The sequence below is a fragment of the Ursus arctos genome, unplaced genomic scaffold, assembly GCF_023065955.2.
Source record: "Ursus arctos isolate Adak ecotype North America unplaced genomic scaffold, UrsArc2.0 scaffold_23, whole genome shotgun sequence".
Taxonomy (NCBI): Eukaryota; Metazoa; Chordata; class Mammalia; order Carnivora; family Ursidae; genus Ursus; species Ursus arctos.
The window spans coordinates 7,870,356-7,895,272 of record NW_026622908.1 but is presented as its reverse complement, the minus strand read 5'-3'; the positions used below and the strand labels follow the sequence as shown (position 1 = coordinate 7,895,272).

Genomic DNA, 24,917 nt, shown 5'->3' with positions numbered 1-24,917 from the left:
CAAGCCTGGGCCCCTGCAGCCAGTGACTTTCTAAGAGGTGGACAGGAAATGAACCAAGGTCAGACACTAGGATGGGAGGGGGAGGCATTCTCCCCAGGGTCCAGACCTGCATGGTTCCTGGGCTCTGCTGCAGACACGGTGGGCGAGACAGGGAGGAAGTTGTAGGCCTTGGAGGCTGGTTGGGGGCCTGCTCCTGCCAGCTGTGCACAAACTCAGCCACATCGTCGGTCAGCTTCCCTGGGGGTGGGGGGGGAGAACTAGCATGACCACCGGTGGGTTGTGGGGAAGGGGCTACAGAGGGCTCTGAGGGAGGGTAGATGGAGCCAAAGCGATGCCAAAAGGTGGGCAAGGAGTTGAAGAATTCAGCCTCCCGGCTCCCATCCCAGTCTGCATTTCCCAACAGAGCCACTCTCCTGAAAAAGCTGGCGATAATAGGCAAGAATGTTCCAGAACCTGTAGTAGCTCCCTACTGCCCCAAACTCGGCGGGGGGGGGGGGGGGGGGGGGGCAACACCATGCAATCAAAAGACAACTAGTCTGTGAGCCTGGACAAGCTCCTGCCCCTCCCCGAGCCTCAGTTCTCCCACATGTGAAATAGGGCAAATAGCCCCCCATGAGATCATCGCAAAGAATCGCAAAGACTGTATGTTAAGGGCTCAGTATGCTGTGGGGCTCAAAGGGGTCACTTCCCTTCTTCTGGCCAGAGTCGCCAGGACTTGGCCCTGTATGCTGCACTCTTACTTCTTACCACGGCTTCATAGGGATCTTCAGCTCCCATGGGGCGCTTTCTCTTCCTGGCTCTCTCTCTGGCCTTCTGCTCCCTGCCCCTGGCACGTACACCTGTTGCAGGGTCAATCCCACTCAAAGTGCCCTTTTGGATCCTTACACAAACCTAGTAGGAGTTCTCCTGATGACTGTTTCACAGACGAAACTGACGTTGAGGGGTTAAGAACATGCCTGAGGCCACACACTGGCTAGGGAGGGGCCCCTGGCCTCCCGCTGGGTCTTCAGTACCATGACCCCAGGGTTCTGCCCCAAGGCCTCTCCCACCCCTCCCAGCCTGACCCATCCCCCACCTCCGGCCAAACCCTTCGGAGGCCGCTTGCCCCGCATCTCACCAGAGCTGGTCACCAGATCGTCCTGGGGGTCGGCGTTGTTGTTTCCACACAGCCCACGAGTCCAGCCCAGGAACTCCGGGCTCATCTTGATGTAGACGGCCGAGGCGCCGTCCCAGGCCAGCGTGAAGGCTGACTGCCGCCACACCAGGACGTAGCCAGCAAGCCGCTGCAGACGCACGCTCCCCACCGCCTGTGGCAGCTGGACCCTGCAGGGCACAGCCCGGAGCTTCAGGTCATTCACACCACCCTCACTCATCCCGTCCCTTCACCAAAGGACCCGCCGTCCCCTGCCCGCAGGACCCATCATGTACCCGGCACCTCCCCATCCACATGCCCCTGGTACCACGGGATCGGGGGGGGGGGGGGGGGCCCTCCCCCGACTTCCCCATATCTGAAGTCACCATTAGAGCGGGATTCTTTTGTCTGCAGAGTTTAAAACTGGCTCTTAAAATTGCCATTTCCCTGGCAGGGATAAATCTTAGAGTGTCTGGGGGCGCCTGGGTGGCGCAGTCGTTAAGCGTCTGCCTTCGGCTCAGGGCGTGATCCTGGCGTTATGGGATCGAGCCCCACATCGGGCTCCTCTGCTGGGAGCCTGCTTCTTCCTCTCCCACTCCCCCTGCTTGTGTTCCCTCTCTCACTGGCTGTCTCTATCTCTGTCGAATAAATAAATAAAATCTTTAAAAAAAAAAAAACCTTAGAGTGTCTGAGGTTGCCAGATCCTTTCTCCTAGTTGGGGGAAATGGTACAAGCAGACACTACCTCGGTTTGTTTTTTTGGGTGGGGAGCAAGAAAGCGGTAGGACGAGAAAAGAGCTGAGGGGTCAGGGAAGCTGGGAGTGGAAGAAAAGATGCAGGGCCATAGCCGTCCCGATCGCATTCCCAGTTTTACTGGGACAGGGTCTCCTAGCCTGTCCGGAATTTGGCAACTTTCAATCCACCTGAAAATCAGGAAAGAAAAAAGGGTCTAACCCGCCAAAACTGGTAGCCAAAGATCCATACGCCAATCTTTTCTTCACAGGAGAAACCCTTGGGCTTTCAATTTTACACTCAGCCCCAGAAAACTTGGTTACTTAGTTTCCAGATCTGAAGCAGGAAATGAGAACGGGAGAAGGGTCCTCGTGGGACAACTCCTTTCCCCAACCCAGCAGCAACGTGAAGCGACAGCAGACAGCAAGGGAAGGAAAGGACAGTGAAGACACGATACAAGAAAGATTTCAGAAGAACCACCGTCTGGGCCATCTGCTGTGGGGGCAAAGAGTCCTCATTCCTCTGGTCCCAGGCGCCCCTGATATCCCAGCAAGATAAGTGACATTCAAATAACTCTTTGTCATCAGAAAAGGTGACAGTGTGCTCAATATCTACTCTGGGGAGGCTTGAACTGTGTATGATCCATTGAGGAAGTTTCCCTCGAAATTGTGAAAGAAAAAAAGTAAGCATGCTTGTAGTGGTATACTCTCAACTATCTGGAAAATTCTGCTATTAGCACAAATACCCACTCTCTAGAAACCCACAGGGCCTGAAAGTCTCAGAAAATCTTGAGGGACTCATCTTTCTGCAAACCCAGATGACAAGAAACCCGGCTGGCCTGCCAGTATGTTCCTGCCCTGATGGTGGAAACTCTGCTGCTCGCCCCCAGAAAACAGTTTTTTTCAGGCTTGAGAAGGAAGGTGCTCACATCCCCCACCAGTGCCAGGGAGCTGGAGAGCTCAGGGCAGGGGCTATAGTTACCTCATGCCTCCGTGGGTCACCTCCTTGGCCAGACGGATCTCCTGCTCCCCCGCAAAGAAGAGGCTGACAGACCTGGGGCAGGTGTAGGGGGAGGAGCCACACTGCGGGTCGTTGTGCACCTGATTGGGGGTTCAGAGGCCACTGTGCAGGGTTCCTGCCACAGAGCTGGCCCTGAGCTTCCATTCTGAGCTCCGTGACACCCCGTGGAGCTTCTGCTTAATGCTGATCGCCTGCCCTCTGCATGCCAAGCACCTTTCCTCTGTGATGCTTGATGTCCCCCAGTCCCCACAGCCCCACGGGAGGACAGAGCAATGACGATCTGTAATTCCCGGAGGAAGCAACTGATACTCAGAGAGCTGAAGTGATGCAGGTCGCACACACATGCAGACTGAAGGCTAAATTTCAGGGCTCTTTCCAGGACGTCGTGCTGTCTCCCTATATCTGCATTTTTCGTTTTTTGCAATCCAGGTTATCCCATCAGATTCAAAGCCAAGGTATACACTCACACCTTCTGACACATAGAACACCCCCCCCCCCACAGATTCACTGGGCACTCTCAGTGCACACACTATCCGCACCCTCCTACCGTGACCCTGGCAGGCACAGTCTTGTCCTTCCCTGCCCACCCAGGCACACGTGTCACACCTGTGCTGACTGTCACGTGCACACCTCCCCTGCCCTCTCCTCAGACAGAACCCACACCTCAAAGCCAGAAGACCCAAGAGAGGGAGGAGAATTGAGGCTCCCAGGGCTTAGGGAAAAGTCTGCAACGCTTCTCTTCCCAGTGTAGAAACCCTTCCACTAGATCACCGTTAAACGTGTTTAAGCGGGCTGGAGTCACGTCAGCGGAAAGTGGGGCCCGTGAAAGCCACCCCACAGTCTAATTGAATTTTTCAAACCTTAGATCATGACCCACAGTAAGAAATACAAATATATAAATATATAAATAAAACAAAAATTTTACAAAATAGTATTTACCCCATGAATGTGTAATGAATCCACATTATATTTTCCATTTTTAGTTTATTTCTTTCTTCCTTTCTTCCTCTCTTTCTTTCTTTCTTTCGGGGGGGATACTAGTTATAACTCATTAGGTTTATTTCATAATCCATGAATGTGTGGCACCCCATCAGTCTAAGCAATCAGAACATATCCATCATGAAATGACAGTCATGAAAACCCCTGATGTGTGATATGCTGAGGTAGAGAGGGCAGAGTTGGTCAGCCCATCCAGGCCATGACCCCCAGGCGGCCCCTTGGCAGGTCTATGCCTGAGACAGAGGGGCATGCCTGCTGGCAGTGGGGTGACAGTGAACATTAGGATCTCCCCAAACTCCCAAGCCCCTGGCCCTAACTCAGTCCTAACCAAGATGCCCCTCAGCAGAGCTGGCTCCCCAAGCAGACTTTTCTCCAGACAGAGGTGTACTGACCCCCACTCAACACCCGGGGTAAGCACGGAAATCAGATCTACCTGACAGTGAGTCCCACACATGTGTTCGTAGTTAGGACAAACTTTTACTGAGCACTAATCTGGGTCCTGGGAACACCAAATGGAAAGACATGGTCCCTGCCTAGAAAACTTCTATCCCGTAGAGAAGACCAACCTGGAAACAGACTTTGTAAGAGAAATGCACAATAGAACAATGCAGTAACTTGCATTGATTTGGTTACACAGAGAGGAGCCCCTGAGCCAGCTTAAGAGGTCAGTGTATCCGGGAGGGCTTCTTGGAAGAGGTAACCCTGAACTGAGTCACCCAGGATCTCTACCATTTTCTCAGAGGCACAATGCTCTTTGTTATCTCAGGTCCTTAGCACCCAAATTCCCTTTACCTAGAATATTCTCATGCCCACCCCTCACCCCTGTGACCCTTCACTTGGTTAACTCCAATTCATTCTTCAAATCTCAACTTCAATCTCACTTCCTCCAGGAAGTCTTCCCTGATCATCATCCATCCCAATAAACAAGGTTAGGTTTCCATCACATGCTCTTCTAACATTTGGCACCTCTCCTTGGAAGCACTCAGTTGCCCTTGAAATGATTCATTCGATTTGATGTCTGTTTTCCCCATTAGATGTAAGCTCCACGAGGACAGAGACCACACTTGTGTTATTGTCCACAAGGCCACCACCAAGCCTTGTGCCAGGAAGAGTACAGGTAGGTACCTAATACTTAATGATGAGTGACTAAACGAATGACTGGCCAGGGGCAACCAGGAGTGAGTGGGTGAGAGAGAACTGTGGGAGGCCCAGCTCCACAACGGACAAGGAGAGCCCTGGCCAGCACAACCTCCATAGGCTCTGGAACCTTCCTAGATTGGCAGGGTAAGGAAAGCCTCACCTGGATGGAGAAGGTCTGCCCCTCAGGCTCATGGCGCCCCACCAAGGTGTAGCTGCCCTTCCCAGAGTGGTAGTAGTAGAGACCGTCAAAAGTCTCCACGTGGTGCTGTCCCCATGCCCGGCAGATGCTGTCCCGCTCAGGGCCGGCATTGTACACTGTGCCAGAGAAAAGAGAGCCTGTCTGTGCAGCTGCAGTGGGCCTCAAGCCAGAGGTTAGCAGGGCCCCCCCCCGCCCCCCCAGCCTCAGGCCCACAAGCTCTCCCTGTACCCGTGGCCCATCCCAGGGGTGGGAGAGAGCTCAGACGCACCCATCTGGCAGCGTGGCCCGGTGGCATTGAAGCGTCTGCAGTCACAGAAGGCTGGGTACACGCACTCGCCCCCGTTGAAGCAGGAGAACAAGTCTGCAGGGGAGAGACAGAAGGCACCTCCCCCTTGAGCCAAGACGGGCAGAACCCCGTGATACAGCACCTCCCTCCCACCAGGGCACCGGACTCAGCTTTCCCAGAGCTCCGTGGAAGTCAGATCCCCCCACAGGTGGCCCCAACATTCCTCAGTAGCTAGCCTTAATGGGGGCACGAGAAGGGTACCTCAAACCTGGCTACCTGGCTCCTTCCCTGACAGGCAGGTGGCGTGGGGTCTCAGAGTACCTGTCCTCAGTGTGCATCAAATGGCCCCCAGGCCATCCCCACCTGGGCCTTCAGCTCCCTCTGCTGAAAGTTCCTGGCTGCCAGACAAGGCAGACTGAGAATAAGGAGCATGTGGGGTGAGTAGGGAGACTGCCCAGAGATCTTCAAGTACCATTCTTCCTCACTGCTCCTTAAGCTCAGGGGAAGAGGCTCAAGCATGACCCAGGGAAGGGGAGACGCCTCACATTTAGAGTACAGTAGACAGAAAGGCCACAGAGCACAGAGCACAAGAAGACAAAGTGGAGTGTGGTAAGGGAAGGAACCTGGATGCAAGAGAAGGGGCCACGGACACAGGACAGGGTGAGGGGAGAGGCCACAGACAGAACAGGGTGAGGGGAGAGGCTGCAGACACAGGACAGGGTGAGGGGAGAGGCCGCAGACAGAACAGGGTGAGGGGAGAGGCCGCAGACACAGGACAGGGTGAGGGGAGAGGCCGCAGACAGAACAGGGTGAGGGGAGAGGCCGCAGACAGAACAGGGTGAGGGGAGAGGCCGCAGACAGAACAGGGTGAGGGGAGAGGCTGCAGACAGAGGACAGGGTGAGGGGAGAGGCCGCAGACAGAGGACAGGGTGAGGGGAGAGGCCACAGACAGAGGACAGGGTGAGGAGAGAGGCTGCAGACAGAACAGGGTGAGGGGAGAGGCTGCAGACAGAGGACAGGGTGAGGGGAGAGGCCACAGACAGAACAGGGTGAGGGGAGAGGCCGCAGACAGAACAGGGTGAGGGGAGAGGCCGCAGACAGAACAGGGTGAGGGGAGAGGCTGCAGACACAGGACAGGGTGAGGGGAGAGGCCGCAGGAACAGGAGGAAGTAGAGGGGGAAAACAACCACTAAACAAGGAAGCCCAATCTCACTGGCATCAGACAGTGTGAGAGGGAAAAGCCATGGGGCCATGGTCATAAGAACAGGACACTGGAGAGGAAGCTCTCCTCAGCCAGGAAGGAGAAAGCAAAATAGAGTTGGAGGCCAGGGCTGGGGAAGGTGGAAAGAGACCCCTTGCAGGGCAAAGAGGTCACAGGAGGCCCGAAGGGAAGCCTGGCCTGTCCTCACAGTCTTCTCTGTGGGCCAGGGGTCTTCCATAGGCCACAGGGAGGGGGCTACTTACAAGATGGTGCACATTTGGCCCGATGGAGCCGCCTTTCCCATGAAGACATAGCCACGGAGTCCAGGACTTCAGCCTCCTTTTAAAGACAGAAGGGAGAGAACACAGTCAGGGAGGGACTTCCTAAAGGTCATGGCCCTTCCTGTCTATCACCTGGAGGAGGGAGGCCCCCAGCCACTCCACCTCCCCAGGCCCACCTCTGAGAGGTCTGGGAGAATTTTCAGGCCTGCCCTAAAGGAGTGAAGGCTGGTTTCTACCCTCCAAAGTGGCATCTTGGTGGCCTGAACACATTCCCTCCCCTCCATGCTCCCCATGCTCACCCTAGCCTCCCCTCTCTCCTTCCTTCCCTAGTACACTTTTGAGTCCTCCACAGCCCAACACAAAACCCCCTTATCTGGAGAATAAATATGTTTCCTCCTCACCACAGAAACCACACGAGGCAGGCCTAGGAAACAAAGGCAGGCCCTTGCCCCAAGGCAGGGGAACATCTCACCCAATCTTCCACCCCAACCTTCCTCACAGGTCACCACCCATGGTCCTCAGAACTCAGCTCCAAGCCAGGACTCTCCCTGATACCACAAATCTGAGGAGGACATAGGCAAAGTGAGCTGAGAAATCCTATCTTCCAGACCAGAAATCCCAACAAGTGGTGTCTTCATATAAACCATCTGAAGTTAGAACTGTCCTGAACATCAGGTGTGCCCAGTCACCGCACAGTTAGCTGACTTGGATACCCGACCTCTCAGGACCCTAGTCTGAGGTGGCTCATGTCATCGGTCACGGCAAACTCCTCCCCACTCAGAGCCCTGGCCTCCCCATTTATACAGCTTCCCAGTGTGAACAGGACAAAGTCCCAGCCCTCAGGGAGCTTATGTTCTTGTTCACAGGGCCAACAAGGCACCAACCACACTGTGGGTATCTGTCTCGCGTGTCTTCCTCCCTCCCTATCATCACTGCATCCTCGGGCAGAATCTCCAGCCTCCAGCCAAGGACTTGGAACACGGAGAGGATTCAGAACCCTTGGTCCCTGGAGCCCAGCCTCAGATCTTTGCCCCTCCTTGGCGGGCCCAATCTCTCTGCCTCATCCCTGGGCACTCACTGCCTCCCTTTTCACTGTCCTGCTGACCCCTGAGAGGTCACTAGCCCCTCCTGGACCTTGTCCCACTTTGGCCTCTGGTTCCTGGGTCCTCCCTGGTTCCCCTTAACTTGCATACCCAGCCTGAGCCCCAGGAGTCAGGCTTCCCACCCTGGTCGTAATCGATCTCTCGGGGCCTCAGAGACCACGGGAAAACTACCACCTCACATCCCACAGGCCCCAAAGAGCTCTTAATGAAACCTAGTCTTGTGTCTCTCCACTCCTCGCCCCCACCTCAAATGTGGCTTCTGAGATCGGTGTTAATGAGGGCAAGATGGTGCTGCGGAATCGAGGCCGTTCTCTGCAGAAGTTTTTAAATCCTGCCCAAATGATTCATCTTCAGTTTAGATCAGAAGTTTTTAGCCATTTCAATGCCAAGAACCTCGGATAATCAAGCGAAGCCTATGGCCCCATTGTCAGAATGTTATGTATAAATACTTAAAATAAAACGTAAGATGACAAAAGACATCAGTTATATTGCAATATAGTTATGAAAATATTTTATAAAAATGTGTGATTTAGTAATATTTGTGCTTGTCTATCACTACATTAAATAGTAAGATCTAGCAGCAGGTCTTATCACTGCCAGAGTTTTGAGGTAGTGAGTATAAATGAGATCTGGAAATACCACCAAGTATAAGGTGATAGGACAATGTCTGTGACTTCTCCTGGTGACAGTCACAGACACTGCTACTGCTGTATTGTGGTTTGTAGCCTGCCGGCGTAATTAAAGGAAATGCTAAATTTCAGTGAAATTAGATAACACTGCATTTGTCCCCCATCCTGGTCTATAGCATCAATTCTCTGGGAATGGCTGTGCTCTACAGGAATGTGGCAGCACCGAAATGTAGGTTGGTTAGCGGCTGGTCTGGGACCCCCACCCTTACCCGTGAGGTTATTCTGGGGAGAAGCCCTGGAAGGATCCCCAGGTTCACTTTCTAGCTAATGACCTCATTCCTCCACGCTCCAGTGGCTTTAAAGGAAGGCCATTCCAACCCCTTATTTGCTCTAAGGAGTAATGTGAGAAACCTACTGGGGTCGTCTGGTCCAGACGCTTCCCCAAGGAAAAGGGAGGGAGGCCTACCCTGGAATCCAGCAAGGAAGGAAACCTACAAGGGGAATGAGGTGCTTGGCTAAGGGTTATTTTCCACTAAAACACACAGATTCCTGGAGTTCTATGGGGCATTTATGTGGTGGGGCAACAGGGTGGCTTATTTCACCTGCTTCCTGGGGGCCCCTGCAGGTCACCCACCTGCCTTGATTTCATCATATATAAAGAGTAACGGGGCACCTGGGTGGTTCGGTCAGTTAGGCGTCTGACTCTTGATTTCGGCTCAGGTCATGATCTCACGGTTGTGATGACGGAGCCGCATGGCAGGCTGTCTGCTTCTCTCCCTCTCCCTCTGCCCTCCCCCACCTTCTCTCTCGAATAAATACATAAATCTTAAAAAAAATAACATTATCTTTCAACTCAAACTGTATCTGACTATGATTCTAAAACTTCAGGCCTGCCTGAAAAAGTGGACAAACAAGAAATAAGAAGCCTAGGTAATCCACCCCTTCCAGAATCAGCATTTTCTCCTCCTGTCTTGGGGTCTTCATACCTATTTCCAAACGGCAGGTATTTGGGGCACATTGTTTCCTATTATAAATGATACTCCCTAACCTGCTGGCACAAGGAGCTGCCCAGAGCTGATCCTTAGGGCCAGGGTGCATGAGTTGAGGTTCGAGATGTTCTGGGGGATCTGGCTGTGGGTAGGCCAGATTTGTAACGTGTCTGCGGTTGCAGACAAGGGAAATGCAGGACACGACTGGAAAGAGAGCTCAAGTCACCCGATCCAAAGACCAGAGAAATTTGGCAAAGGGAGAAAACAAACTACCCCCTCTCCTGACAGCAGGGAGGACCCCAGGAGTGTGGGCAACAAGGGGTGGTGCGGACTCAGAGGATAATAGTTTGAGGCTCTCCTTCCCAACCAGCTCTTCCTCCCAAACCCCACCAAGTGGCCCAATTTTCGTCTCTCTTCTCAAGGCATCCTTGCTGGAGTGGGGCCTCTTACGGGGTTTTGTACCTTCCTAGACCAGGCAGGTAAGAGAGAACTTCACTTGCCTAAAGCCTCACCTTTATGCTTAACCCCAGGGCACGGGAGAGTTCAGCTGTGTCCTGATGGCTTCTCAGTGCCCTCCTCTCCAAATAAAACAAAACAAAAACAAACTGAACCAACTACAAGGTCTCAAGAGATTAGTTAAGTGGGAATACAAGTGCCCCGTGAATTTGCATACTTCAGACATATACTGGGAACACTATTCCCTTTCAAATAACTGCAGAGACAACCTTCCTGCAACCTGCCGAGCTCCCAGCCAGCCCCAGTCCCAGACAGAAATAAGCCCCTGCCCAGTGACGCCCGCCTTCCAGGCGTCCTCTTACCTGGCTTCCCATCACTGTCGTAGCATCCTCTATGGTGAGGGGCACCTCCTGATGTCTGTGGCTAAATGAGAAACAAACCTAACGTGGGGGAGGGGATAGGAATGGGCCATGCCTCCCCACCACCCCAAGTGCACCCCACCCTCTGTGCTAAAACCCTGGGGTCATCCACACCAGAAATAAAGATGGGAGGTGCGGGCGGGGCAGCCACAAGCTTGCCCTTGCTCACCTGGGCTCCTGGGCTGGCTCAGGCTGCTCTCCATGGCCCTGGGCTGTGGGTGCTGCGCCTAGGGAGGATTGCTCTCCGCTCAAGCCAGGCCTCCCTTTGTTGGCTCGCCCACCACCTGCCCCCACCTGCTAGGAAGCCTCTTCTTCAAACCCCTGCCCCCCACCCCACCGTTCTCTCTCCCTACAGACTTCAGTCTGTTCTCCCCCTCTCTGGCGACCTCTCCAACAGCGGTCTCCCTCTTTTCTCCTACTCTTTGTCCCCAGTTCTCTCTAACTCCCCACCTCGGGTCTCTTCCATCCTGCCTAGCTTGTTACCCATTCCCGCCGCTGTCGCTGGACTCTTTTTCCTTCGGCGCCCTCCTCTGACCCTCTCCTTGGCCGTCGCCGTGCCCTCCCTTAAACTTCTTTTTCCTCCCTCTCTAGAACCTGCCCCACCCGTTCCCCTAAACATCCCCCCAGCCCCCAGTCTCCCCTAGTCCACATCCTTCTCACCGAGAGACTGCGCCCGCAGGGACTGGTCCGCAGGCTCACCCCGGGGCAGCCAGATGCAGGCCAGTAGCAGGCAGAGCGCCGGCATGGGGGTGCACGGGGCCAGGGACCCCATGGGGCGCACAGAAACTGGGAAGCCTGAGCGCAGGGCTGGGCCCTAGTGCCTGTCCCTGAGAAGGCAGGGTCACACCTCCACTCAGTGGCCGTGGTCCCTTTCGCTCTCTGGCCCCAGGGCTCCTTCAGTTCCTCCTCCTAGGTGCTTGGCTCCTCCCCGAGCTAGAGGGACAGGACTGCCCAACTCATTACCATAACTTAGGCGCCAGACAGTGGCCCAGCCTTTGTCCTGCTAGACCCCTGGCCGCCCCTACCTAGAGGGGGCTGGATTCAGATCACTGGACCCTAAGTACCCTGGGGGAGCAAGGAGGTGGCCATGCAGCCCCCAACATCCCTTACTCCTCAAAGATCCCCAGCTTAGAAGCCTGGGTCTTGCTTGGAAGGCCCTTTCACCAGACACGCAAGATGCTGTGTGAGTCTGGTCTTCCACTCTCCTTTCACAGGGGCCCTGGGACATGCCACTCGGTGGCCAGTTGTCAGTGGCAGAACCAAGGCTCAAGCCTGCAGAATCCTGGCCTGTGCTCCCACCCCTCACCACTACAGCTTCCAAGGCGCCAAGGCCCTACGTTACATCCAGTTTTGAGCACCTCTAGGGAGTGGATTGTGACTTAGTCCTCTGTATGACCAGCACTAGCTCAGGCCCCAGCTCAGAAAGTGTTTACTGAATGACAGAAGTGTGTCACACTCCCAGGACCCCGAGATTATGACCTGAGCCGAAGGTAGACGCTTAACCGACTGAGCCACCCAGGCGCCCCGGGAGGAGAAGCATTTAAAGAAGGAGAGAGTCTGTGGGGTTGCTGGTCATGGAAAAGGATTGAGGTGGCTAGTAAACTGCATTTCCCTTGTAAGGCCATTTGCCCCTCTGCCTGGACCGTAACTATGAAATAACAGATATGACTTAGTTAAGAGATGTAGAGAATCAACAAAGTAAGCTGGAGGGGAATATATTTTGAGTGTCTTTCCCGGACCTTTGAAAATCCCACAAGTCTTCCCCCTTTTATCTCTGACTTAACTAGTTAATATTAAGGTGAGAACATGGGTAATATTTCAAGGTTCTTCTGCAGGAAGGATTTATATCCTAAACTAAGCAATAATTTAGTACTAATAAGAATAAGTCTGTTGGCAAAACTGCAGCTATTAGGGATAAGATGAAAAGGACGGGGGTCTTTAGGTGTCCCTGAAGTTACAGTTGTAAGTGGTTCACTATTTTGGGTTGCTGTCCACCTCCCTGTCCCCTGCCCCCTGACATGTTGCAAACAGGTCAGGCCTCCACCCTGGATTGAATCCAGGCACCAGCTCCATGATTAAAGGTCCCCACTCTCTCCTATTCACGCCTGTTTTTATCACCCCTCTCCTGACCCCCTCTTCCTTCTCAGTCTGTCCCAGGCTTGGTTCCTCATTGTCTGCACACACCAGCGCTAGACCTAGGAGTTGAACAAACTTCAGTTGAATTGAATCAAATGAATCACATGGGGTCTGGGCCCTGGGTAAAGGTCAGCAGTAAATCAGGATGTCCCTGCCAGGCCCTTCCACGCCTCAGTGAGTGTGTGTGTGTGTGTGCGCACGCGTGCGTGCATTCATTCGTGTGTGTGTGTGTGTGTGTGTGTGTGTGTGTTTGAAGTGGGGCTGATCTAGGGAGGTGGGAGGGGAAGTCGGTTCAGAAGGGGCAGTGCCTACCACCCACTGGTTCAGGCCTCTGTGAGCTGCATAAGACCCAGCCCCAGATCAAAGACTTCTTCCGACTGGGAACAGGCCCGCGGAGGAGGCCGTTGTAGGATGGACGCGGAGGTGAGATGCCTGGCAGGGGTGAAAACCGCAGGAGCGCGCAAATGCGCTTCTATTTGCGTGTCCATAGGTTATCCCTACCCACCTTTGTGAGAATCTCAGGACCTCCTCAAAAAAGTATTCCGACCTCCATAAGAAAGTCCCAAACCTCCTGCCCACGCCTCCCAAGATCCTCTCCCTCAACTGTTTGTGTTTGGGGATCATTCCAAGGAGAGCGCCGGACTCGAGTCCAATCACCGCCACCGCCGCCACCACCATATACACACACTCCAGGACCTTTGCGCCGGGGTTGTCGGTGGGAGGTGACAAGTTGCAGGACAGGTGTCTCGGACCTCCCGCCAGCCCCGCCCAGGCCCCGCCCCCACCGCGCTCAGGCCCCGCCCCACTGCTCCCCGGGCCGGCGGATCTCTGTTGCGGCTGCTGCCGGCTTGGGGCGGCCGGGTATCCAAAGTAGCGAGTTGTGTAGCGACGCGGCTCGATCTGACCCAGCCATGGACCGGAAGGTGGCTCGAGAATTCCGGCACAAGGTCAGAGCTGCTAGGGACCCCTAAAGCGTTCAGGACCCTGGAGTCCTGGCAGGGTGGTCGGGGATGGACATACCCCGCGCCGACCCTCCCTTTTGCGGGGGGAGGGGGGAGGCTTAGGGCTGTGGATGGACTAGGATCTCTGAGGGTGGTTTGGTTTCCAGCAGGGGTACCCAGTAAAATAAGGGAGGGGACACTACGACTCCAGGTGTAGGAACCCATAAACCGATCTTCATAAAGTGTCCTTTCTCCTTCCGCCTTCCAGGCTGGGACTTCCCTGGGGTTGGAATGCCTTTCGGCCTTGGCCTGAGACAGGACGCTTCTCTGACATGCCCCAAGCTCAGGGCCATTGGAGCATATGGAGAGGGTATGGGACAGTGTCTGAGAGGTGGGGATTGGTGGGAAGGGAAACTGGTTGCCTCCCTCTGTACTTTGACTTCAAAAAAACGAGTTAGAAGCAATTCCGGGAGCCCCCTCCCTGCTTCAGGGCATTTCTTAGGGCCTGAGAAGCAGCTGAGGAACTGGTGCTGACCAGAGGGCAGTGGGAGGAAGGGAGGAAGTAGGGAGAGTCAGACAGAGTCTTCAGACAGAGCCACATCACCCCTGGTGTGTCCCAATAAGGGACCTTAGGGATGGTCCAGGATTCTCAGAGGCCCTCATTGAAAGCTACTGGATTTCACCCAGGATGTTTCCAGAACTCTTTCCAGAGCTGTGCAGGAGCTGCTGAGGCCCTGAGGCCAGAGAGGACCATTGGAGGTAACCCAGTGGACCTCCCCACCAGGACTCATGATGCTTCAGAGCCCAAGGGTGAAGCCAGGGGTTTCTAGAGCTACCCACAGGCTGCCTGAGGGATAGGTGACTGGGTGCCCTGACACCCTCACATTGCCCAGAGGAGCAGTGTCTTTAGACTTTTTTTTAGCAGTGTCTTTGGCGTTTAGACAAGCCAAACCTCTTCTGAAGCCTGAGGGGGTAGAGTTCAGGTAGGCAAGGTCAGGGTGCTTAACCCCTCTCTCCCCAGAGAGGGAACCCAGGGGAGCCAGAGTAGCCAGCCAATGTGGGGGCCACAAAAGCTTAGGGTCACAGGGCAATCATTCGTCTAATAAATGTATTTTGAGTACCTGCTCTTGTGCTAGAAATCGTCTGTGTCCTCAAATTGATTACTGGGCAGGTGGGCGGCAGACCTTACACTAATAATTATCCATGGCTGGGTGCTGAGTGTTGGGGGTCAAGGTTTCGTAGGGTACAAAGGGGGAAGCTCATACCTGCAGAAGTGTCCTAAAAAAGAGGCCTTGGGTAGTCTAAGAGTGAGAGGTAGCCAGAAGTTCCACAGGAGTTTGGGGTGAATAGCAAGGGAATCAAGAGATAGTGTCCACCGGTGCGGGGACATGAGCTGAGAAATTTCAGCTGCTGAGGGCATTTGGTGAGTGTAGATTTCAGGCAACCCACTTTGAAGGAACACGACCTCCCCATCCCCTCCCCCAAGATTCAGGCTTGAATTTCAGTTTCCTGCCCCTGGGCAGAAAGTAACATCAGGTCCTCTTTTGCCTTTTCCCTGTGGGTACTAGTCTTTGCCTCTTTTTCGAGAATTACCTCTGGGGTCCCTGGTCCCTGGTGTCCGGGGGCCCTGGAGTTAGCCTCTGTTTCTCTTCTCCGGGCCCTGCAGGCTCCAATGGGCCTCAGGCCTCTGTATTTCTACTGCCACGCTCTTCCTCATGACAAGAGTCATTACCTATTTATGTCCCTGTGTGTGCAGGCGGGGCAGACATCAGGCTGGGCAAGGCCCCGGGGTTGGACTTTGTGCCCTGCTGCTTCCGAGACAGCAGCAGCCTTGCCCTCCCGGGTTGGAGATCATCTAGGACTGGGGAGAGAGGACAAAGCAGCAGAGGATACAGATGGGGGCACACAGCCATACTGGGTGAAATATACAGCTCCTGTTGATTGCTTTCTAGCTGTCCCTTGTTTAGCATTACAGGGCACATATACTCTGGGGGAATGGTTTGTAACCTAAATCTTTCATTGTTGGAGGTAGCATGACAAATGGCATATTGTCATGGAACATGCTGTGTGGCCTTGAGCAAGTTATTAGCCTCTGTTCTTTGATTCGTTAAATGATAACAATAATATTTAGCTAGTAAGGTTCTTGTGAGGCTTGGATGAGGTCTAGATGCGCGTAGGGAGTTTAAGTGGACCCTGGTGTTTAGGGAGTCCTCAACAAATGTCCATTGCTGTTGTCTGTTACCTGGAGCTAGGCAGAACTGGGGTCAAATCTCAGCCCTGCCATTCACTGCCAGTGAGACCTTGGGCAAGTCATTTAATCTCTCTGAGCTCTCATTTCCTCCGCTGTGAGATGAGGTTCAGAGTGCTTCCCTCACTGGGCTGTTAGGACTAAATAGGAATTCAAGGACTGGCTACTCTGGACCTGTAGTAACCATTTGGTCCACAGCCACCAGTGGACACCTGCAGAGCATCTTGTCGGATGAGCCAGCAGGCTCCAGGCCGGTGAGCAGAGTCTGTCCTTCTGCGCTTATGCAGTTTCCCAAGGACATCAGCAGCACTTGCAAGCCCTTCCCAGCAACAGCCTTGGATGGATACCGAGGAGCAGGGAGGGGAGCAGCAGAGACTAAGCCTCTTCCCTGAAGAACCAGATTTTCAAAAGAAGGCTCCCCCTGTGCTCACTTCACCTGCACGCGGCAGGAACTTGGTTACACGTTTGCTTAAAAAAGCTCGTATTGCCTGGTCAGCAATCATGCATTTATGGATCTCTGTAGTGTACCATGCCCGAGGCCAGGCACTTGGGGGTGGGAAGAGGAGATAAATAAGGAGATCAGAAAGAGCCCCTGCCTCCCAGTGTTTTTGCTAATCCTGCATGCTTGTAATAAACATTGACTGAGCTCCTAAGATCCGCCGGGACAGTATTGTAACCATTGAATAGTAGAACAAAGTCCCTGGCTCCTGAGTGGGGAAGACAGACAGTTAACAAGTAAACCAACACAAGTATCATATAATGCAAAGTAGTGACAAATGCTCTGAAAAAATAAACTGGGATGAGAAGATAGAGGGCAACCAGATGGTGGTCAGGAAGGTCTCGCTGGAGAGCTGTTATTTGAACAGACATCGAGAAAGAAGTGAGGGAAGGAGCCATGGGGATATATATGGAGGAACATTCCAAGAAGAGAGAACAATAAGTAGAAAGGCCCTGCTTTAGGAACAGCAGATAGGATGGTGTTTCTGAGAGGAATTACGGATTGAAGAGTAATGGGGGATGGATGAGAGTGGGGCCGGGGCCTCGAAGGCATTGGTCAGGACTTTGGGTTCTCAGAGTGATGGGAAGCCAGCAGGGGAGTGACATGACTGCTTTACGTTTAAAAGTGATGGTTCTGAGTGCTGGTAGAGAGCAGACTGAGGGGACCAGGAGCAGAAGGCAGACCCCAGACAGGAGGCTCCTGCAGCAGCCCAGGCCAGAGGTGGGGGCTTGGAGCAACATGAGGGGCAGTTACAGAACACAAGAAAAGGTAGATCTGACGGGCTCTGCTGATGGGTATCTGTGGGTGTGGAGAGAGAGGCATCAAGAGGGAGTCTCCATTTTGGGAGGAGCAGGTTGGTGGGGAGGAGAGCTGGCGGAAACCAAGAGCTCCATTTTGAATGTTTTAAGTTTGAAATGCCTGTTCAACCATTAAGTAGAGAGGTGAGTAAGAAGCCAGTAGCTGTGGGAGTCTGAAGATGGTAGGGAGAGGCCTGGGCTGGAGCCTCACTGAGTCCCTGAGGAATAAGTGGTAGTTCAACCTCGAGATGGATGAGGCCACTTAGGGACATGGTGCAGAGGAAGAGAAGGCCCAGAACAGGGCCAGAGCACCCCAACCTTTAGGGGAGAGAACGAGGAGAAGGAACCACAAGTGAGGTAGGAGAAGCAGGGCAAGGAGGGCACGATCAGCTGTGCCAAGCACTGGGTCAAATGCCACCAACTAGCTAGCAGGACACAAGTGTCTTGAAAAGATGAAGAATAATAAAACAAGAGTCAGGTATAACTAGTACTACCCAGGATGCATGCTGTGAAGGCCTGGGAAGAAGTGTGGCTGGATCCATTCATCCCACCAACATTTACAGAGGGCCCAGGGTCCGCCAGCTGCTGAGAATATAGGATCTGTAGTCATTTATTCTCACTCACTCATTTAGTTAAATAAAACTAAACAAACACTGAGAACTTACTATTTGCCAGGCACTGTGCCAAGCATTTAATGATTATTAACTCAATGAATAATAAAAAAAAAACAATGATTAATCCCTCATAGAAGGATGAAATCCTATGAAACAGGGACTTTCCTCCCCATTTTACAGACGAGGAAAATGAAGCACAGAGAGGTACAGGGACTTCCAGACGGGGAAGGGGCTTGTTGCCCTCCCCCTGCGCACTCCTCCCAGGCCTGGGTCTGGGCAGACGGGAGAGGAAAGAGAATGTACAACACAGCTCGGCCAGTGCCATGGCAGAGGTGAGAAGAAAGTGGTGTCTCGTGCACAGAGAATGACAGGACAGGTTTTTGGGGGAGTGTGAGCGAAGGTTGGCCAAGGAGAGCTGATGTTTGAGGTGTCTTGATGGTGAAGGAAGAGCTCACAGAGAGAAGATGCTGCTGGCTCCACCACCGCTGAGAGCCCGTGTTTCACAGCAGCCAGGCTCGAAGCAGCATGCGGCTCATCCAAATGGGAAACTGAAGAGAGTTTTATGAAGGGCAGGGACACGTGAGCCAGCAAGGTGTGCTAACAGGGCCTGGGGGCAGCAGAAGGGGGCCGGGTGCTCCTGAAGGGGCAAAGGAAGGGGGGCCCCCAGAACAGGGGAGAGCCACGGCTGCAGAGAGGAGCTCCGACCTGCATGTAAGGTGAGCCAGCAGAGAGCGAGCTGGGGAATTGGAGCCCCATTTCCTTTCTCCTCAGGCCCTGTCACCACCAGCCGGGTGTCAGGGCAGGGAGCCCAGGCCAAGCCTCCCGGGACACAGGGCAGCACGGAGCAGGCTGCAGAGTGGGTCCTGGGGGCCCAAAGGAAGAGATGCGGCACGTATTTCCCAGCCCTTGACGTCTTGGAGCCCTGGGCACTGTGGAAGTGCTTCGTATATATTCACTTGTTTAATCCCCACAACAGCCTGAGGAGGGCAGATGTTCCTTGAGCGGAACAACATGCATTATTCAATTCGTTCTTGCTCCCTTTCTCACTCGTTGGCTGGGTGCACACGTGGACTTGTATTTGCTCGAGCTGAATGCTGTTTGCTTCCCCTGCACAGCTGTCCTGAAGGGCCAGTCCATATGGAGGAATGCTGGGAAATGAGGCTGGAAAGGGCCCAAGTTGCTAAACCCAGAATTTACCTTAAGTACCCCAGACAAGGGGCCTGCACCCCCCTACCCCCCACCATACAGACTGATGGCAGAGAGCCGGTTGACCATCAGCCAGAGAATGCAGCTGTGGGACGGAGGAGACAGACACAGGGTGGGCGGGGAAGGAGGCATTGAGATGATAAAGTCTTCGTAGGTGGTGGGCTCCTTTAGGATTTCTGTGCGCATATCAAGAGACATCCAAGGAAAGGAAAAGCTTTTTTTTTTTTTTTAAGATTTTATTTATATATTTGAGAGATAGCGTGCGAGAGAGAGAGCACAAGCGGGAGTGGGGGGCAGGATGAGTGGGGGCTCCATCCCAGGATCATGACCTGAGCCAAAGGCAGATGCCTAACCAACTGAGCCCCCCAGCCACCCTGGAAAGGAAAAGCTTTTTAAATTAGAAAAAGAAGATACAGTGTCTTGCACACAGTAGGTGCTCCATAAATGTGTATTAGACAAACGCATACAAAAAGTTATATCTGGTAAGTGGATACTACGTGGTGGTTAGAAAAAAGGCAGGGGTTTTGGAGCCAGTGGGCAGGAGTTAGAGTCTCAGCTCTGCTGCTTCTTTGGGCCCGTCTTTCCTCATCTGTCGCTGGGGACGATAATGCCCTTGCACGTCAGAGCTTTGTCGGAAGGCTCAAGATAATTCACGTCGAGTTCCTCAGACACAGCTGGCAGTCAGTAAGGGAGAGTATGGCCTGAATGAGCGAACAAGGAGCTGTCCAAGGACTGGCTGCAGGGAGCGCCTGCGCTAGGGTGCTTTGTGCCGTTCCCCTGATTCCTGGCGCTCAGTGTGAAGCACCTGGCACACAGTAGGTCTTCAACATCACCGTGCCGCGCAGAGGCGCACAGTGCCCAGCGGTGTCTGCCGAATGATGGACGCACTCCAGCTGCTCTGTCTGCAGCCTTCCTCTGTCCTCTTGGCTCAGCCCTGGGTCACCACCTTCCCCACACTCCTCAGCACACGTCTGCCACAGCCCCCTGGATCTGTCCCTCTTAGTTGGTTCTGGCTGATCATAAAAGAGTGGGTCACAGACTCATGCAAGACCGCCCTGCCTCCTCGCACCTGAACTTCATTTAAGGGGAGTCCGAGCCCTGTCTCGTAGTCTTTCCTGACCATGTGCAGCTCAGAGCCTCCTTACCCGCCTCCCAGCCTGAGGCTCTTCTTGCCCTCTTACTCAGTCTTGAGTTAAAGAGACAGCCAAGCATATGGCGTGTAGAGATTCACACTGCACGTCCCAGGGAGTGGAATTCGGGGCTTCCACCCATCCCGTTCCCCTGGGATTGAGGTGCTAATGAAACAGCTCCTGACCCTGACCTTGGAGTCCCAGCCATTGACGTCAGCAAACTTGAAATGATGTAACTTGACTCTTCCCCTGGGGGGGAGGGGGACTGAAGGAGCCTGGAGAGGTGAAGGAGTGGCCAGGAGGCTGACTAGTGGGCAGAAGTCGGGGCCAACCCAGCCTAGGCCAGGGCGGAGTTGCCCCCCGCATTGGTGACACAGAGGACGGTAGGGGGCTTCTGGCAGGTGGGATGTGCTATCTGATCGAGTGGCCCAAATCCTTTCTGAAAGCAGTTATCCGGCACTATAGCCACCATCAGGTAAGACAACGGGCTTCTTCCAGACCGGGGAGCTGACCCTGGCACGGCCACTGTAGACGCTGGTGACATGGCCACGGGGGTGAGCGGCAGCACTGCTGTCACGGGGCTGCATCACTGTCATGGGGAGGGGCACGTGTGTGCGTATGAATGTACGGCTACCTGGGGGTGAGGGTCAGCTTGGCCACGTCTGGATGGGCACAGGTACTCCTGTGGCCACGTCGGGGTGATCTGCATGTGGCTGCTGGGGTCCGAGGACCAGCCTGGCCCCTGGCTGCCCTCCTCTCACAGCCCCAGCCCCAGCCCTGTGGAGACACTGCGGGGAGAGTGGCGGTGGCCTCCCCCTCCCTGGGGTCTGCTATGGGCGTGCTGGGCCTGGGGCTAGAATTCTGCCCTCGGGTTTTCTAGGTGGACTTTCTGATTGAAAACGATGCAGAGAAGGACTATCTGTACGACGTGCTGCGGATGTATCACCAGTAAGTGTGCGGGACCCCTGGGTACCTCCATCTCTAGGGAGGGATGGGTTGTGCTGAGACAGGGGAACCCCCCGGCCCATCCTGGGGAGCTCTGGGAGGGGGCAGATGCTCAGTGCTCCTGGATTGAAACGGACACGCTGTTCTCTTGACTTAGCAAATACCGACTCTAACACTCTGTGTGCGCTGTGTGCTTGGAGCTGAGGGTACACGAGTGAACAAGTCGGCCTGGTCGCTGCCCTCAGGCTGCTCGTATTCCGATGGGGGAGGCTGTCAAGCATCCGGATAGGTTCCCTAGAATGTGATTGGTGAGATGGAACAAGAAATGCCAGCTGCCCCAGCCGCACGTCCAATGGGCCTCTTGTCGTTCTCCTGCCTCTGTATTGGGTCAGCATATGTTTATAAGCTCCTGCCACTTGCTGGGCACCATGCAGAGTCTGGAAATGAATAAGATCTCCTTTCTTTCTGCAAGTAACTTGTGGTCGAGTGGGGGAGTAGCCAGACTCTACAAACACCAAGAACTCTGATAGAAGTTGCAGTAAGATAACTGCTAAGGTGAACTAAAAGCCAGATGTGAAGAAAGGAGTTTTGCTTCTAATCGTGGGGGGAGGACCAAGAAGGCGTGATAGGTGGAAATATCAGAGAAGGACATTCCAGGCTGAGGGGTCAGTATGAGCACAGGTGCAGAGACATGAAAGCACAGGATGCAAAGGGGAAGTGACAAGTAATCTGGGGGAGTAGAACTTGGGGCACACAGAGACCGTAAACAGCCATGAGCCTGGAGCAGCTCCGAAGAGGCAGGTCATGGAGGCCCTGAGCCTCCCGAGGAGCATGGAGTGTGGCCTCTAGGCAGTGGGGAGCCCTTGAAGGGTTTTGAGAAGGGGAGTGACTTAGGTTTAGAAAATATTAGACGAGCATGAGCAGGTCGGTGACAGCTGGAGAAGTGCAGGCTGGAGATGCTGAGGGTCTGAACGGGGTGAGGAGGAGTCATGTGAGATACGATGAGGGCAGACTTGACAGAGCTTAGCCGCGGAGCAGAAGTGGGGGTCCAGGATACGATTGGGGTCACCAGTGTCTCCCATGAAGTCTTCTGGCTGGAGAGATCCCGGGCTTCAGAATTAGGCAGAGCTGAGTTTGAATCCCAGCTTGAGTTCATCTGTAGAATGGGTTAGCAATCCCCACCTTGCCAGTTTCCTTGTGACATTTAATGGAACAGAATGAAGCTCTTATGAGGCACCTGGCCCAAAGTTAGGGTCTCCGGGCTTTTCAGGAGCGTTCTCTCCATTTCCAGGGCCTGGACCCAGGGGGTGGGGACTCAGCCTGGGACTGCTTCCTCTGGGAATCCTTGGGTGTCAGAGGCCACGGGCATGGGTGAGGCTCCTGGTATTTCCCGTGTCTCTGCAGAACCATGGATGTGGCCGTGCTAGTGGGAGACCTGAAGCTGGTCATCAATGAGCCTAGCCGCCTGCCACTGTTTGACGCCATCAGGCCCCTGATCCCGCTGAAGCACCAGGTGGAGTACGACCAGCTGACGCCCCGGCGCTCCAGGTACAGGGGGCACCACCAGGCCAGAGGCAGGGGTGGCAGAGGTCACCTGGGATGGACAGGGTCACTCACTAGCGAATGGGCCATCCCTGACCTCTCCTATGGCAGGAAGCTGAAGGAGGTGCGTCTGGACCGTCTGCACCCCGAAGGCCTCGGCCTCAGCGTTCGTGGGGGCCTCGAGTTCGGCTGCGGGCTCTTCATCTCCCACCTCATCAAAGGCGGTCAGGCAGACAGCGTCGGGCTCCAGGTGAGCGAGCAGAGTCCAGCGGAATGGGGAGTCAGGGCCTCAGGCTTCCTGCCTCCCCACAGAACGTGGTCGCCTCACTTTCTGAGACTTCGGGCAAGAAAGAAGCTGACACATCCTGACAGATTTTCCTCGGGCCCATAGAAATCAGGCTCAGGCAATTGCCTGTTCTCTTCAGTCCACCTGGGAAGCTGGCTGCTGCATTTCACACCCCCTTTCCCTGCTTCCCGAAGGAGGAGTGTAGTGATGTCCCGGCAATTGAAGCTTTGGACGTGCGGCCTTTTACTGGAAGAGAAAAGGAAATCCCAGTGTGGTGTGGTGTTTAAGAGCATAGACCCCAGAGCCAGACTGTCCTGGCTTTGCTACTCATGAGTTATGAGACTGTGGTGAAATTACTTAACCCCATGCCTCAGTTTTCTCATCTATAAAGTGGGGATAATGATAACACTCCCTACCTCATCGGGTTGTCATGAGGAGTAAGTGGATTTATATTATAAAGTACTTATTAAAAGTGCCCCACACAGAGTGCTATGTGTTTGTTAAGTAAGCAGAGAGGGAGATTTAATAAACACCTATATTGTGCCAGGCAATGTGCTCACAACTGGTTCTCACTATATCTTCCCCATCTGACGGGGTTATAGAGGCTCAGAGACTTGACTAGAGTCACAGCCAGTAAGTGGCAGAGTCGGGATCTGAACCCAGGTCTCCTGACTGCCAAGCCCAGGGATCTCTCCTCAGCACCCCAGCTGCCTCTCCCTTGGGGTCCCACACCTCCGTGTCTGAGCAGAGATCGGCCGACCTCCAGATCTCGCTGCTGCTGGAGGCCAGAGCTGTGTTTTTGTGTGCCCAGATAGAAGAGGCCCTCCCAGCCCCTCCCAAAGCTGCCTCCTTTGTTTGTTATCAGGCTGCCAAGACAGGGGCTTTTGGGGGGCCCAGGACTTACGGTTCAGACCCCGTGGAGCGGGAGGTGGGAAGTGGGAGCTGACAGACATTGCTTTGTTCTAAATCCCTGTCTCACGGCTCGCCGGTGGCGGCTGAAATTTCAGCCACTTCATTACCCCTCTCCTGTGGGGCACATTTTCCAGCCCAGAAACACAGCCGGAGAAAAAACATAATGAGCTCCTCTCTTGGCATCGACTGAGGCCCTCTTTTTTTTCCAGGGCGAACTCACCTCCTAGGACAAGCATTTCTCAGTGATGCCTCCATGATTGGGGACATCAGGGATTTTAATGAAACTTAAGAGTTTTACCTTCCCACCTGTTTCTCAGGCTTATAAATTATCTTCTCTTTCTTGGGCTGACGGGCTCATCTGTCCTTTGTGCCCCTGTCCCTCAGATCGTCATCTCATTGTGGCCTTTGCACAAAGGGCCTTTTGCAGAGCTCCACGCTGGAGCGAGAGCTAGAGGAAAGCTGATAGTGTCGCCTGAGCCAGGAGTTGTGTGGGAATCATTCTGACTGGGGTCCCAAACGGGTTCCCTTTAGGAACAAGACAGGGAACCTCACTCAGAGGAGCTTGGGGAAACGTCTGCCTCCATTCACCTGTCTGGGGCTCATGTTTCTGGGAAGCTCTCATGCCTGAGATCTGAAGACAGGAGAAGATTCTGGAAGGCAGGGGAGAGACTGTTCAGACCCAGCCTGGCTGGACTGAAGGCCCTGCTGATTTGACCAGTTTGGTCTACCCCCTGGATATATATTAGGTTTTTTTTTTCAGGTGTGTCCTCTCTGAAGCTAGGCCCTCTGCTCTGCACAACATGCTCTGTCATCCGGGGCTAGAGGATGGTTCTGTGTGCCTGGGTTGTCCCAGCTGTAAAATGGACAGAGTAATCTCTGCCTTTCCTATGGGACTTGAGGTCACCCGTGACAGGTGGCAAGAATCCAGAGAGGACAGGATGCGGGGAACTGCAGCCAGGCTTGGCCAGGTGCCCTTCCTCTCTGCTTCCTGATGCCCAAGAGACAACACTCGTTGTCAGTAGAGGAGACCTGACTGCAAATCCCAGCAACACTGTTTATTAACCAGGTGACCTTGA

General features: G+C 54.0%; 2 protein-coding genes across 3 annotated transcripts in view; one reads left to right on the top strand and one right to left on the bottom strand.

The window, feature by feature from the left end:
• The window catches only part of OTOG (otogelin), a 94,567-nt gene extending 83,210 nt beyond the window's left edge, over positions 1–11,357 (bottom strand). Inside the window, 8 exon segments of the mRNA XM_048213871.1 lie at positions 107–237; positions 1,118–1,323; positions 2,845–2,963; positions 5,183–5,337; positions 5,490–5,582; positions 6,972–7,047; positions 10,529–10,589; positions 11,203–11,357. Coding sequence (XP_048069828.1) covers positions 107–237; positions 1,118–1,323; positions 2,845–2,963; positions 5,183–5,337; positions 5,490–5,582; positions 6,972–7,047; positions 10,529–10,589; positions 11,203–11,357 — 996 coding nt within the window.
• Positions 11,358–13,532: 2,175 nt separating this feature from the next.
• The window catches only part of USH1C (USH1 protein network component harmonin), a 45,708-nt gene continuing 34,323 nt past the window's right edge, over positions 13,533–24,917 (top strand). For both annotated transcript variants that reach the window (XM_057317086.1, XM_057317085.1), the window contains exons 1-4: positions 13,533–13,668; positions 21,037–21,104; positions 22,506–22,649; positions 22,755–22,893. In XM_057317086.1, the coding sequence (XP_057173069.1) occupies positions 13,633–13,668; positions 21,037–21,104; positions 22,506–22,649; positions 22,755–22,893 (387 nt within the window). In that variant the 5' untranslated portion in view covers positions 13,533–13,632. The remainder of the gene's footprint in view (positions 13,669–21,036; positions 21,105–22,505; positions 22,650–22,754; positions 22,894–24,917) is intronic.